This window comes from Ascidia mentula, chromosome 6 (assembly GCF_947561715.1).
Source record: "Ascidia mentula chromosome 6, kaAscMent1.1, whole genome shotgun sequence".
In the NCBI taxonomy this organism is placed as follows: domain Eukaryota; kingdom Metazoa; phylum Chordata; class Ascidiacea; order Phlebobranchia; family Ascidiidae; genus Ascidia; species Ascidia mentula.
The window spans coordinates 8,495,533-8,511,984 of NC_138571.1; the positions used below are offsets into that span (position 1 = coordinate 8,495,533).

A 16,452-nucleotide genomic window follows, 5' to 3' on the forward strand; every position below is an offset into this window, starting at 1 on the left:
ATTGTCGGGGTTCAGAAACTTTTTACGAACTATAAAACCCATTACCAGGAATAAAGATTGTTAAAATTTTATAGCAAAGGTAGTGTTTATTTCATTTGACCACACGGAACATTCTGCAAAATAACGCAACACGGACCTGCGGACTATTCTGGTACAAACATCGACGTCTACAATTAACACCAAAAAGTGGGTATAGTCTAAAGTCATAATAATTCACCAAAGTTTTATCAACCACATATAGTTTGCCATCGGTTGTCTGATGGATTTTGCGAATGTCATTCAAAAAACTTACTACCACCTTTCCGAATCAACTACAACGTTTGCGTTGCGTGGTTAATCATTTAATATATTTGGCAACAAAATTTGTGAAAGTATTATAAAAGCGCATTGAAAAGCAGGAAAGAGGCAGTGAAGTATGACTACAGAAAGTTAAAAGAAATATTAAGGAACATCCGCAAAAGCGGTAACAACAAAATTAACCACAAACACATTATATTAGTAGTATTTATAAAATTCACAATGAAGCCTATGGCATTGTCAGGTTTTATAGATGTAACACAAAATTTTGATACACATAAATTTTACAAGCAGATGACGGTAAAGGGTGGATTCAAAAACGCAATGTCATACGGAATTCCTGAAGTTTGCGCTCTAATGCGTTTCTTCTAAGCACCATTTTGCACTAATTCCAAGCACCAAACACAAATAAGCAAGGCACCAAAATCGTGGAACAACTAACTTGTAATTTAGTGTAAATTGATGCTGGCCAATGGTTTTCGGGCATCTGCTCGAAATTACTATCGTAAGGCGATCGGTGGGATAAAATATACCACGTTAGGAAGCAACTGAGTTCAAGGTATGACGTCACCCTGTGAAGTTTCATATGAAATATAGAGGAGTTGGCGGAAAACAACTCTAATTTTGTTGGATTCACTTTCACAGATACTGTGTATGAAAATACGTTTCATCAAATTTCATGTTTTCATATACCAAACTGTTTTAATATTTACTGCAATGCGCGGAAGGCAACACTTAATTCGACTCTTATTATTCCAGACTGAAAGTGCTTGTTTCTTCAACCGCGATAATCAGTTTCTCCCACAAGATTTCGAAGGATGGATATGGCGGAAGGTCGATGCGGTTGAAGCAGGTATGCGCTCTACAAAAAAAATGAATTCTGCATTGCTCGAGGTAAACACATGACAGCATTTAATTATGGTCTCGATTTACACTCGGCAAATCTTGTTTAATAAATTATTGGTTCAAAATCTTTACCACATTAAACGGACTATACATGAACTAAATGACTTGATTTATTCTTTAACATTACGGAATGAGGGTACCTACCTCGGAAGACAATGAACCTTTCCCCATTTCTCAATACAAAATCTTTTTGGTCCGTTCGGTCCACGCAATGCAGCGAAACCTTCGTATGGCATACTGCTTGTTCCAGTCACAAACTGGAGTAGGCGTAGACGCCGCTCGTTGTCGAATCGTTCAAGAGCCAACCAGAACCACTGAATAACCGGGTGCATGTCATAATAACCTGCACAAAAACACCCAAACAGTAAGCAGTTTACAATCAATAAGTGTGTTAATTTCTAAGATTAACCATGAAAAAAAACTTTTCGCCAAACCACAAAAATCAAACGGATCAATAAATAGGTGTAAACGAGACAATACGAAAATTTCCCTTCAAAATACTGTACCAAGGATTTAACTTCAATGGCCATTTGCGTTAGAACATAAATATAATTAAATATCTACAGTGCAGTGTGGAAAGTTCTCAGGGTATATGCAACAAATTCACCTCCTCTGTATTCAGTGTGTTGCCTCCAATCCGCAAGATCAATATCAGCAGTGCCACAAATCACAAGTTCAAGCTCATGTGCATCAAATACGTTTAGCAAGCGTAGGTCAATCACCTCATTAAATCCTCTGAACCGAATGCAATTTGTTTAAACCAGAGACTATAAGCAAAAAAGCTTTTACCTGAAAAGCATGTTGGTTTGTTCGATAGTTCCACGTATCACTCTCCACTTAACCATTCTTTCAATGTACTCCTTTTTGTTTTTTTCGGTTACTTGAATATTTTTTCCGTTCGGTTTGAGTTCCTTTTCCTTTACCTAAAATATTCACAGCAATGTTAAGTCAGCTAAAACTGATGACCGTTTATGTTCCAAACTTAAAATAAAAAAAGACATTTAAAAAACAAGCGTCAGAAGCCTTGAAATTTTAGAGCTTATAAATGTCGAATGACGTTTTGGTATCATTCGATGAAGCCATATTACCGTTCCGAACATTTCCTCGTCAACAGTAAAAGTTAAATCTAACACGTCAGTGATGTCATTTTCCTTCATCCAGACCATGGACTGATAAAATTGTTCGTCCACATAACGCAGATCAGAAAGGTCACATTTAGAACGCAGCAGCATCTTGTAGAGTGGGCGAGTAAAAAATGCATCCAGTAAGCAATGGTGAACCAAACATAGTCCAATGATACGACCAGCAAAGCGAAACCTGTTACAAACATGTACAAATCCATACAGGCAACTACATTACACGTCATAGCAAAAAGAAAAATTGTGAACAGCAGTTTCAAACCGCAACATGGCTGCGGTTAGTGGGAGGTTTGTCAAACGTTTCGGTAATTTCAAATTGAGTGAGAAAAGTATTATGGCGTTGCCATCATCAGTAACATCAGAGCCTTTGCAGATCCTAGACCGCTTGACTGAATTTTAATGTGCTTTCGAATGTACCTTTATATTCACAAAAACATGAATTATAACGTAGCTTACCACTCAATGAAACTGTCAATGAATTTCGACATGGGACTGATTTGTACTGTGTATGTGTCCACTGCAGAATATTCAAACAAACCATAATAGGGGTTGAAGAGTTCGCGAGAAAGAAGAAAGAAAAACTCGCGCGAAGGTCCACTGTTAAACATAAAGACAGAAACTTTCTTAAAAAAGTATGGATTTTTATGGTTGGTGAAAGAATTCTGAATATTGTTTGCATCAAACTTAAACTGATAACCTAGCATAAAATAACCTGTAATCTAAACCTTCTTCCCCCGAAAACGAAATGAACAATTTGCTCCTCTGTAATTCCTTACGAGGCATTGCCATTACTTTTGTAAAGGCATCTTGCAGTAGATTGTCTCTGCGGACCTTCAACCTGTAAGAAGAGAGATGTGACCACGAACATCACGGTTTGGCTGATGGACACCATTGTGAAGCTGTGATTCCACGCTTATTTTATAGGTCAGCGTAACATTTTAAGCCGCAACGAGGAGTTCCATGAAAAGTATAGGAATGTTGAACACGTGCTCTTAAAAGAAATTATGACCACACCACGGTAATCAAGGCTGAAAGCCACAAACCACAAAATTGCATCACAATGTCTTAGAGCCATAATTTTCGCTCTAAGTTAATATTTAGTTGTCAGGCAATTCCACAAACCTGACTGTACAGATTCATTTAAGGCGAAAAAGAGTTCATACAATGTGATTGTGGTTTTACGGGCAGATTTGAAACCTTATCTTTAACTTTTCAAATATGCGCCACGAAATCAAGTTATTCCACAAATTACAGATTAAACCAATGCCGGAATTCTCTTGGACTCGGTGTGACCAGTCGGGTACAAGGATAATATTTCTGTTAATTTACATATTCTTTTTAGATCAACATTCCAATTTAAAAAAAAATTTAATTGACAAGATGCAGTTACATGCAAATTTTTTACTTACTTAAGTTTTGCCGGTCCTTGGCCATAACCTTTCTGTTCAAGTTTTCTGTAAAATCCACGAAGCTTGGAATCAAAGTTTCTGTGAAGTCGGCCAGCACTCTGGGAGCGGTTAGTCACTACAATCACAAGCCGTACGTTTACAAATCGATAAATTCATGTTTTGGAAAAATCTATACGCATTGAAAACCTTACCGGGAGATGAATTTGGAGAATTTGATAAAAAGGTATCAACAGCCGATCTTGGTCGCTCCACGAGCAATGCACGAGTCCGCTCCTGACTCTGAAACCATACTTTTCATTACCGGATGTCACGTGATTTTATCTTTCACGGGACTTCTAATGAACATTACACCCACCAGAGCGATTTACCGACCACTTTGAAATATCCGCTTACACATCAGTATCCCCTTTCGGACTTTATCCCAATTAGTACGTTAGATAATGATTGTTAGGTAACATGGAAAAGCAGTTCGTTACAGGTGTGCAGATTTACTTCTGTTATAATGCTTCAAAACACTTTACAATATTAAATAAACAAATATAAAAGAAAAGTAGTTTATAGTTTTGTTTCTAGCCTGAACCTTGTTTAAGCGAGTTACGACGAACTCTACGAGACCAAATAACGACACTTACGGTATACAAGATAAAATATTACTCACAGGTACAACGAAGTTCATAATCTCTTCTTCAAAAATACTCAACATCATGGTTAACTGAATACTATTTGTGTACCTGTAAATTATATACAATAAAAAGTTATCAGCTCGGTCAGGGTCGTCCGGGCAATGGCCCGTGGTTTCTTGCTTATTTGTACACTTTTTCATAGAGGCAACCCATTGGTAGGCAGCATATGTTGCTTCCGAAGACTCTCAGCACTCTTACGTTCTGCAGGTAATTAGTTAAGCCCCAATTTTATGCTGGCGGCCCGCAAACCTGTGCTGAAACAGAATTACGGCCCGGATACTGACAAACTTGGACCACCCTGATTTACGTGATGAAATATATTTTGCAACACATGTCCGACAAATAGATTCAAGTTGCACTAAATTTTCCGATAAATATTTACAGCGCAAAACACATGTTTTCACCTTTCCACAGCAGTTATTCCTTCTGTTCTTATCGCCATCACTTTGTCCTTAAGAGACTGACTCGTAGCAATCGCAGGATATCTTTCCTTGAGAATTTCACTAATGTTTGATTGTTTTAGAAAAGCAACCTACAAATTGACGTGATGTTTTAATCAGTTTAAAAAGATTTCCTGTTACCAGTGGTTGCTTTCTTACTATTTTTTCATTGTAAGAAACATTCTCGACAGGTTCAACGTGTGCAGCTTGTGTTTCGACTGCGTTATCATCAATGATGCGAGATCGGTTGGTGAGGGTGTTGTTGGGTCTGGGAGCAACTTCCGGAGCACTTGTGGTCAGTGGAGATTGGACAGGAAGTCGGTTCTCACCAACAAACTCCGACTAAACGATTTCTTCATTTTATTTTATATTTTACTCATCGCCGTTTGTTTGCATGTCAAGTAGAAATATACACTCTTAGAAACACATTTCAAAAACAATGAAAAGATTGTTTTTAGTATATTTATGAAAAATTGTGCACACAAACACAAGCAACAAATGGACAAAATACCTGATTTTCAGAAACTTGTGGTGTATCAGAAGTCTGCTCTTCATAATAAGGTAATCTGCCCACCCCCCAAAAAAACAAACACACAAATAGTTTGTCCTGAATTAATTGTTCAAGCCCACAATATGTAAACATGACTAAGAAATTAAAGACTAATAATTATAACATATTTATTGGGTGCCATTTAAAAAAATAACCAAAAACACTTTTTTAACCTGGGGTCAAAAAATGTGGTAGTCCGATTGTTGTGATCCACAAAAAATTGTTGATCACAATTATCAACCTTTCTCTCCCATCCAGGTGGTAGTTCTTTTGTTTCATCTGCAAAACTGTTCAAACAATTTTTTACCACACCTTTTCATTTGGTGGAAGACTTTCAGGATGAAATCTATGAAACTCACCAGTTTATAAAGCGGACAAGTTCTTTGTTATGTTGAAATTCTTTGAATTTTTTTTGATCTTTTGTAATTTTCATTACTAAAAACTGGATAGCTGAACGCTGACTATAAAGTTCATAAGCTTTCTGCAACACATTAAACAGTAATATGTCACTCCTTCAACTAACATAAAAGTTTGTGATACAGTTTTGCACAAAATGTCCATTTCATAAAATACTTCACAGTGTAAATGCAATTGACTGTAGGGCTTACTTGGTTTGAGCTAAGCAGCATGTAAAATTGGGGATGGGCAATAAAATGATACGCTGGATTTTTTTTTATTTGTTCATCATCATCTGAGTTTGGTAAGTGTCCATCACTTTCTGCTGACTCTGTTTGCCCCAATGGTTTGTCTTTCACTAGAATATGCATATTTTTCAGCAAGCAATATATATAATGAAAATTAGCAATTGTACTATGTGGAAAACTAATAAAGTTTAGCCACCAAAATTCAAGTAAACAAAAATTGATCCCTTTAATTGAAAAACTACTCAAACCAACATTTTATAATTCAGAACAGGACTCTAAGTTCCACCTACAATCTTCTGGCTGTGGCTCCAAGTGCTGCAGGTTTGATGCACCGGAACTACATGTTGGAGCAGCATTTTCTTTATTGCATGTGGAATCTTGTAACAACAGATTTTCACTTGAGCCAGTAGCTTCATCAGATGGATTTGACTTCATAACTCTTCGTATGCTTTGATATCTGTATGTTTTATTCTTTAGGCCTAATGTTGTATGTTTTATCATGCATGTGAAGTATATGATGTAACCTGCGCATAACACGTTCATAGTTGCGATCCCCTTTTACTGAGTTGTATCTCACAAGTCGGGCTCTTGTTGTTCCTAACTTTCGCTTGTTGGCACTCTGTGCTGGTAACGTTTGACCTCCATCAATAGAAGCTGAACTGGAACCAACTGAACTCTCTTCCACCATGCTTGGGCGTTCCCATTGTGTTATTCGATTGATATGATCAAGATAAAATATTCGACCATGTCGATCACGACATGCTTCCCAATCTGATCATGAAAAACAACAGCAAGAACTTCAAAAACAAAAATTTAATTAGTTTTTTTGTTTGCACCATGCTTTTCAGTAAAAGTTTCATGTGGTAAGACATTAATAATTTTAGTGTTGTATTTGTATTAGAAATGATTAAAAAACTATACCATTTCAGTTTAACAGGTTTGCTAGAACTTTTACAAATAGTACTGTCCTCGTCAACTTCAATAACACTACTAACTTGGTTGTACCGGTAAAAACATGGTCATAAATTATAACAACATACTTTGTGGCAAACCTTCCTGAGATAACTCCTCATCAATTTCTGTTGAATCAGATCTGAAATAATTAAATCAGACTGTGAAAATATTTTACATAGATTTAAAAATGCAGAAGACAACATCTTAAAAAAGGGTTTACTTTTTATAGTTTATATACACAACCTGCTACGGAGTGGATGGTGGCGTTTCACAGACTCAGCCAAGCTACTGGTATGTTGTAAGGAAAATTCTGATCTCCGTCTATTTAGTAAAAGCATTTGGTTGTGTTTTGGAATCACTGATTGCTTTTCAATCAAAGCTGCACTTGATCGCGATGGAAATCCATGAAATGACATTCCTGTAAAAATTACAAATGATAGCATTACTACAAAAAAAGATTCAGTGGCATAACAGCCAAGCTGGATTAGTCACTTTTTCAGACAAGTCATGAATATGAAAAAAAATCAAGTTCCTGGTGAGGTTTGACTTACGACCATTTTTACGGCCATTTATCTCTGCTATAGATTTAGCAAGTTACAGAACCAACAAAAAACATTTATGAAAACGATTAACAATAAATATACAAAAAATAACTTGGCTATTTCTTGATTGATTTTAAAGGTTCATAATAAAAAAGCCCAATCTCAAAATATAAATATTATCATAATCATGCATTACACCAAAATTTAAAATGGAGAAAATAAGGCTTAAAATTTAAGTGCAATTATATTGACAGCAACTACTTTTGTGTACTAATATGTAATATCCATGAAGGCAAATCACAATCATTTTCAATCATCCTTATGTTGAATTTTAAAGCTTACCTTACAGCTGTTACAGTCATAAACATTGAATCATTAAACTACATTAGCAATTTTGTCCAGAACAAGGTCAGCACATCACAAAGAAATATGTGTGTCAACAGTTTATATAAGTTAGAACCCACTTTTATGCAAATATAATCATTTCCAACCCAACACAATTCATAGTCTAGTTGAGAGAAAGATCAGGATACTTTTAATCTGTGTTGTCTCCGCTAATGTAGAGCCTTATGGTATCAACTTAACAAGCATGCCAAAAGTTAACTAACATAATTTAAAAAGTTATCTAACATAATTTATCAAAAATTTGATAGCTTTGGTAGCCATCCTGCATACAGAAACCACATTAAAAATTATGTTTTTCTGTCAACACACATATATCAAACCAGGGGTGCACAACGTTTTTACTATTGCCGGCCGCAAAACACACTACTGTGTGCTATTGGCCGCCATTGAATATACTGCTTTTTCAATGATATACCCCTGATAATTACAAGTTGACATGAGCAATATAAGAAAGGAATGGAAATCATTCCATACCTGAAAAATGTGCACTATTTATTACACATATACAATGTAATGAAGAGTATTTAATGGGCCCCTTGTTCTTGTACGCCCATAGACAAACTTTCAAAATTAGGTTACTCGTTGGAAATCATCAGATGAAGACCCGACTCCAAATTGCTGTCCCACATACGTCGATTGGAATATTGTCAAGGTCTATTTCTTTGCTGTTAATCAGCGCTGTCACTTGCGGAAAATGAAAGAAATTGCACTGCCTTGGATGAAGAGGAGACATTTGTCCCGGAAATCTTGTACTTTTTTGTACAGGAGACAAACTGTTGTTGTTTTTCCTTGCAAACTTTGGTTCAGATTGTTGACAGGAGTTGGAAAATCCAACAGGTGCAATACTTGTTTTTAAAGTCATAATATTTGCAAGAGCAGAACACGGCAAGACGTCTCTCCCTGAGACAACCAACAGATGGAAGAGTGATAAAGCACATCCTCCTCCGCTGATAATTCACTTGAGCTTAAAATTTCTTGAAATTGCCTGTGATGAAGAGCATTTGCCCGAATGAATAAAATAATACCATTTACGTCTTTCAGAATGTTACTAAAAGCAATGGATTTGGCACACAACGCTTCCTGGTGGATAATAGAGTGAAGATTAATGAGCTCGTTAATTTCTAGCTCCTTACATACGTAATCTGACAATCTTGTCACAAATCCTTGTTGCTTACCCGTCATGGTGCGCCATGTCCGCGCAAATGCCACGAAGAATTTTTAAATCTGATCCTGGGCGAATGTAGGCATTTTTGACTGCATCAAATATGTCTTCACCACGGGTGTGGGTAGTCAGCGTATCCATTGAAAGAAGATCCTCACACAACTCAAAACTTGTAGATAGAGAACGAACGAAGACTAGCAGTTGCGCAGAGTCGTTGATGTTAGTAGATTCGTCAACAGCGAGCACAAGTAAACGTCCTTCTTTATTAACTTTTGCCCTCAAGAGAGAGCTTCAACTGCTGAACTATGTCAGATTGCCGGCGTTGCACAGTAGTTTCTTTGCCGGGATGAATGCCTTTAACAACGTCCATGATACATCGCTTAACAAGTTCTCCATCGGAATAAAGCTTTCCTGCAACACCAAGATGATATGCTACTTTGTAGGAAGCTTCGCAACGATGATTGGTGGAGTAAACAAAGAAGAGATGTAAGCGGTTTGCTCACGTACACGCTTTTTTGAATTTTCAACACAGAACTTCACCACGTCACCATTCGTATCGCGCTTTGTCTCGCCTGTTTTTTTAAAGTTGTGGTGGCTGCACCAGTTACTACTCGCTACAGCGAACGAATGTGTATAACACGGAAATGGAAATGGGCCTAATTTAAAGCTTAATTCTTGAGACCGCTTTAAAAACAAGTTTCATAAGCAAAGACGACCGCCAATGCATATATTTTGATATAAATATGCATGACCGCAGGTTGTGCACCGCTGCATTAAACCATAACAATAGATCATTGTTTCACAACCTTTTTTGTCTGCAACCCAAAGTTAAGGAATGTGGAACCTCCAAACCGTCAAAGAAACCTAAACGTTTCTCCCAAAAATTATTGTAATTTATCACATTATACTATTCAGTGGAATCCTTCATATTTCCTCATGAAATAATTTGGGAATTACTAAATATTTTATTTTTGCCAACCTGAACACAAACCTGAAACTGTAGATGACACAACATTGTCTTTTTTGTTCACCAATGATATGGGTAGTGAGGCACGACGTGATACTATATTCCTTGAAGTTTGCAGATCTGTGCCTAAAGCCTTTAAAAATAAATTGCTGTGATAAAACACCAACAAAACAATTTTTAGTAAATAAAACAAATTCAAAAGAATGTGATTTATAATTTTAACATCTCTTGCAATGCTTATCATTGCATCAGAATGCATTGCATAGTTTTGTGTCAATAGGTAATATAGCCTTCTTTAATAAAAGAAAGAATTAATGCATTGTACTGAACTACAAGAAAGTCACAATCTATCTCCAAGATGATTGCATAAGTTTTTGCCGAAACGTTTTTCAAACATGACAACATCTCGAAGTATTATAGTACGCATTTACATTTCTAACTACACAATTACATTGAATGCAGGTGTCAATTTTTTTTAATTTTTAGGCTAGGCCAGTTAGAATCAATGCCTGTGCTATAGGTTGTGTGGTGTATAAACCTAATTGTAACTGATGAAATCTGTATTAGAAATCAGACTTTGCGTCAAAGCATGAAGCTTGTTAAAAAATTTTGGCTAGGACATGCGAAAACATTTCAAACCAGTCTAGTCTAGACTTTTTGCAGGTTAGGCAGGCCTTTTCTGGAAGATAGGAATCAACGCCTATGATCAACGATATTTCACTTGGTGTTAGGTTTACGAAGTTTTTAGTGGTGGATTAAGTTATTTACTTTTCAATTGCATGACCAGTTTTAACCAGTAACAACAATTAATATTTTCTTCCTGAAATCAACCTTTTCCAATGCCACTTGTTGTGCATGACACTGGTGGAAACTTCACTTCAAAATTACAATATAAATATCCTCGTGCCAAATGCAGTTTATTGCAAAGAAAACATGTTTCTCTAAAAAGTATCATCAGTTCTAAAGTAAACAGAAAACAGGAAATGTTTATATTGTAATTTTGATTGCAGTTTTAACCAGGTCCGAAAGACCCCTGAATTTTGCCTTTGGTGAAATTCGTAGTTTTGTTCACGGATATAAAATATAAACAAAACATTAAAAAATATTTAATGTGTTGAGTCATTAATTTTCTACTGGCACTTACCTTCATCGCCCTAGGTGCTTTTCTTCTTTCAACTTGAATGCGGACATGAGGAGAAGCAGAATTTAAAGCATTTACAACAGCACTGTGAGAATCAGCAACTGGAATATCATTTACTAATAACAGGCGATCATGTACTTGCAAACCAGCAACATCTGCAGGGCTTCCTGGTTCAACTCTTGTTATATATATGCCCTGCGTAAATAATATCATCTTAGTTAACAAGGAAGCAAGAAAAGTTGGATGCCAACTAAAAGCACACTACTAATGATTAATATGCTCTCAGTGCACAACCGTACAGTTGCACACAACTATGGGTAAATTGATAGCACTACAGCAGTGTTTTTAAACTGGTGGTATGCCCACCACAATATTCCAGAATGGTACGCGAACACCTTTCCATAATTTGCAGATATAGCTCGAATTTAAAAAATCGTAAGTGATTTCAACATGTTTGTTAATTCATCCCCTAGGTTACTTTGTAACACTCAGCTAGGTGGTATGCATCAAAATTGTTTTTAAAGTGGTTCGCAACCACAAAAAGGTTACAGCACTACAGCATATCAAAAATGCTGTACAAAGTTAAGTCATTACCATTGTTCTCAGAATTGAATGCTTTGAATCTGATCCACCGATTAAATGGCATCCAACATGATTTGAACTACTGTCACGTCTTATTAAAACTGTTATCTAAATGAAGTATGGGTTAATCATATCTTTTGAAGAATTAACACAACAAATGCAACCTGAAATTTTCCCTGATTTTGGTCAGAACTTGAAGAAGCTTCAGCATCAGTTACCGCAATAAATTGTAAAAGGTTAAGTAAATTGTCTTTGTCTTGTCTTGGCTTAGGTAGCATTTTTCGCATTGTTTTATTTGTTTGCTTGATCCTTTTGGGCTCACAGTGATTAGGGGCATGATCATGCTCGAAAATATGATGCTCTTGTTTGCATAATAGGGGTACTTTTTCTTTGTCCTTACTCAGTTTTTCAGAATGTTCAATACCATTATCTTTTGTTATTGTATCAGTGAGAATATTTGCAGGTGTTGCAGTATTATGACATGCACTGCAAAGTGTTATTTCAGTAGAATCTTCTGGTTCCTTACTCATATGTTTAGTAATCTCTTGAAGAACTTGACAATTATTGACATGAGAATAACCATTTTTTACTTTTTCTGAGCTCTTAAATGTTTGCAGCTGGGAGACACTAGAAGTTGATCCCTCATGACTTATTGGTGATTGTGAGGAAGTTGTTGACGGTTCAACCATGCAATCACCATTACAACTTGTTATTGGAGTGTTCTGTAGGTTGTCACTTGATTCTTGGTTGATAATTTGCAAATTATCATTTTGAGTCTCACTGACTGATACTTCTCCCAATTGCTGCTCACTTAAAAAAAGTTGTTATTGCTGAATAAACAGAACATGTTATTGTGTAAATGCGGACAAAGTTAATGAAATTAGTTGCTTATATGTACCATTTATAGAACATTTCCCATTCACAAAAAAATAATAAATCATCACATGCAAATAAACAAACCTTGATATATATTCGCTTGAATGCCTTTCTTGGATGGGAGAACTATTTGCCTCATCAGAAGTTATATTAGTTAGAGAGTTATGGTTGAGCAAGTTTCTGGTGTCAGCCTCACCGGCATATTTATCTGACATAGAAAAAACAAAATTAATATATATGTCAGAGGTAATTAAATTAGACTGTCTGCTTAACACCTTCAGTAATCATAGAATCAAGTGCCTGTGATAAATCATTTTCACAAAAATGATCATTACTCTTTAAATTGGATGCAACACTGAGACTACTATCACTTGAAGTTACACTGCTTCTGTGTCTGTGGTTGATTGTATTGTGTGGAAAGGAGCTGAACAAACTTGACCTCCCTGAAATACAGTATTACCCAGTCTTTGTTTTGCTGAATGTTCAGGGGTACATTTGTCATGGCAAAACATAAACAACAGTACAATGGTTAATTTAGGTTTGGTGTTTTACAAAGCCCTGTACAGCAATCACAATCATGCATATAAAAAGCTGTTAACAGTTCAAATTCAACAAATAAAAATAAAACCAAATTGACTGTATTAAGTTTTTTTAAAAACAATTCTGTCATTGAGGATTTTCTTCAGAGCGATTGAATTACATGAAAAAGAAATTCTGGCAAACTACTTTGTTTTTACAAGAAATAGCGGGCAAGACTTACCATCAGCAACAACAAATGACAAACCACCAGATGGTTGATCTAGAGCATTTTTCTTACTAAGGGGGCCGGTGTAGCGTTGTTCCCTAAACAGTGTGGCTTAACAAGCTATTTTTCAAACATTTATAATATAGATTAGCACAAAAAGATAAGTATTACACATTTAAGCCTTAAACAATAAATTTGATAATTTTGAAATCATTTCATGATGTATATATATTATTTGTCTTAAAATAAGCAAGTGATGCATTTTTTATATAACAGCCATTACTGTCAATGGTTTCATTGCTTTATTGCTAGGGTGTGCAACCTTTCGTGCAGCCAGGCCAACTACGCCCAATCAGAAAGATACATAACAAATTTTTACATTTATCTTTTAAAAACGATAGAGTGTCACAAAATCTCATTTCACAAACTGCTGGTTGCACACCCCAAATTTAAAAGACTGATGAAGACAGACTCTTTGATTCCATTCAAAAAAGCAAGGCTGTTGTGCAAACAGAAAAACACTTGACTGTCAATATATCTTGATACCACAGCATCTTTATTCCATAATAATCTAAAGTGAGTTGTTTTTCATTGTGTAACAACATTCTTCATTAATGTTGTAAAGGTTTTGTTCATTACTTGCACATTACCTGCTGTGAAGTCTCTCCAAAATTTCTGTCACAGGAACATCAAGTTTCCCCAAGAACCTTCTAAATGTTGGATGACCCCTATCAAATCTATCTCGGACTTCAAACTCAATCACATCACTTCTCAATACTTGCACATAAAACTGCAACAAATATGTATATTTATCATGTTTTCTTTCTAAACAAAAAGCTGGGATGTGTCTCTTTAAATACAAAGACAATATGCCTACTGAGCATAATTAAATAGTAACATACTGATACACTATGTCTTGGCTGTGATTCCAGTAAACCTAGTGATCGTTAAGCAAGGACCTGCGCAGTGGGGCGATCCAGCCTTGTCATTTCTGTTTTGTCTAATACACTTTTTTCGAAAATTGGGGGAAAAAACAAGATACCATTCAAGCTGCCCAATTTGGTTTGGAAAACAATGTTAAATTAAGTTGTAAAATTGTTTTCAAATGTCCCCATGACATAATTATAGGGACATATTGTACGTGAAGTACACATACATATTTTATAATATCAAAACCTTTTTATCAAAGTTTTGTAATGAAAATAATTATATTGTAATTTAAACTATATATTACTGTAAACCTGTTCTTTCCAAGTTGGATTTGTGGTATCTTCAACCTGCTTTGTGTGTAGTATTTGTTTGTGGTGGGCACGTTTTTTGCGATTTGCCCCAGGAAGTACTCTCAATTTTACATATGGATCGGGGTTGAAGAAAACCCCTCTCTTCAAATTATAGCCGGTGATTCCTGCAAAGAGTAAACAAAATGTAGGTTGAATATAAATTTGGTATTTACTCTATCTGCTTGCTGATTAAAATGGTAAGTAGATAAAGTATATGTATGTTGAAATGGCGAATGAATAGAGCAGGCCTGCCCAACCCACAACCAACTTATGGCGCTCTACGATGTTTTAATTTGATCTGCTGTATGTTATGAGTTTGGATGAAGTATATTTTCCATCACAATAGATCAGTTAATTCTGTTATAGATCTATTAATCAAAATCTTGTTTGTTGAACACTGTCAATATACAAATTTGGTGAGAATGCAAAGCAGTTGGCAACAGTGTGCATAATTAATGACTGATTACAACTTCTTATTGTTAATTGTAACGTCACAATAAAATGATTTTATACTCCACAATGTACAAAGATTTTATGCTAGATATCTGATGATATTGTTTGGAATGTTTGCCAAACTAAAGTTACGTGTAAAGTAAGAAATTAACAGTTAATTTAGCTAAAATGAACAGATACAAAATGAAAACATAAATAGTGTGATAAGAACGCAATGTTATTAATAAGTAAAAGACTTAATTGGTATTTAATTTTGAAAAATGTTTGTGGGCCCTGCAACACCTACAAAGTTGGGCAGACCTGACACAGGGGATTGGAGTAAATGGGCATGGGCAGAGACTAAATTTCATTTCCCAAAAATCGTGATTAGCAAAAAACATATGCAAGCATATGACAACTATACCTGTTATAAGAAAAGACAAGTATGTATCAGAACCGCTGCTAACACTTATTTCATTATGTTCTTCAGACATTGTAGCATTTATACACACTTACATGGTACACCAAATATAGGTCGGCTACAACTAAAAAAACAAAAATATTAAAATAAGTTGCCTTGAATAGTTTTTGGATGTTGTGAATAAAAAAAACTTCCATGCCAGCATGGCTCTTTTCTGCCACAACTATTAAATAAACTGCCGTTACCGACAAAAACGATTGCATTGGTTCTCTAGTGTTGTTCTGAGCACAAAACATCACCGTTGTTGAACCATGTTCCACACTCATTCTGGCAGAATAATGAATAGTATTTACCAACGCAGAAGTAATGCCATGCATAAGCATAGCAAGGCGGGATCGCCCCACTGCGCAGGCCTTTATATTTGGCGATCACAGCTCTAACATTCTGATCACAAGGTTCACAGGCTTCGCAGCCAAGGCATTGCAGCCAAGCTGGATCAGCCACTTTTCCCGACAAGTCGGAGCGAGATCTGAAAAATCAAGCTCCCGGTGAGGTTTGAACTCACGACCCTGGGCTAACCAGGCCCAACGCTCTACCAACTGAGCTACAGGAGCTCAGTGGCTTCATGGGGTATATTGTGGCCAAGGTACACTGGTGCGCAAGCGCACAACTTGTCAGGCGACCTTCACATGCGTAGAGGATCTCCACCACCGTAAGTGGCTGATCCAGCTTGGCTGCGAAGCCTGTGAACCTTAGTATTTACCATGTTTTAAAACAATTTAGGAAATTGGAAATGGACACTTAAACTATGCTTGAACTTAAAATTCCAAGGGATACAAATCCACTTAAATTAAACCCTGATTAGGCATTGAAGCTA

At 36.0% G+C, this 16,452-nt stretch overlaps 1 protein-coding gene and 1 non-coding gene across 2 annotated transcripts; both read right to left on the bottom strand.

The window, feature by feature from the left end:
• Positions 1-200: 200 nt before the first annotated feature.
• On the bottom strand, positions 201-15,701 carry LOC145906828 (E3 ubiquitin-protein ligase HECW2-like). Its single transcript, XM_082994302.1, has 30 exons — positions 15,579-15,701; positions 14,684-14,847; positions 14,093-14,232; positions 13,458-13,540; positions 12,973-13,140; positions 12,782-12,905; positions 11,986-12,631; positions 11,834-11,929; positions 11,243-11,434; positions 10,123-10,231; positions 7,266-7,440; positions 7,109-7,161; positions 6,593-6,839; positions 6,359-6,525; positions 6,033-6,178; positions 5,784-5,905; positions 5,598-5,711; positions 5,386-5,440; positions 5,034-5,216; positions 4,839-4,966; positions 4,410-4,482; positions 3,943-4,030; positions 3,752-3,866; positions 3,055-3,180; positions 2,799-2,939; positions 2,292-2,520; positions 1,993-2,126; positions 1,811-1,938; positions 1,348-1,546; positions 201-1,159 (listed from the first exon to the last, which is right to left on the bottom strand). The coding sequence occupies exons 1-30, from the start codon at positions 15,646-15,648 to the stop codon at positions 1,048-1,050; spliced, it is 4,527 nt and encodes a 1,508-aa protein (XP_082850428.1). The 5' UTR covers positions 15,649-15,701; the 3' UTR covers positions 201-1,047.
• Positions 15,702-16,115: 414 nt separating this feature from the next.
• Trnat-ggu (transfer RNA threonine (anticodon GGU)) lies at positions 16,116-16,189 on the bottom strand. The gene has a single exon. It is a non-coding gene; the product is annotated as a tRNA-Thr (tRNA).
• Positions 16,190-16,452: the final 263 nt, after the last annotated feature.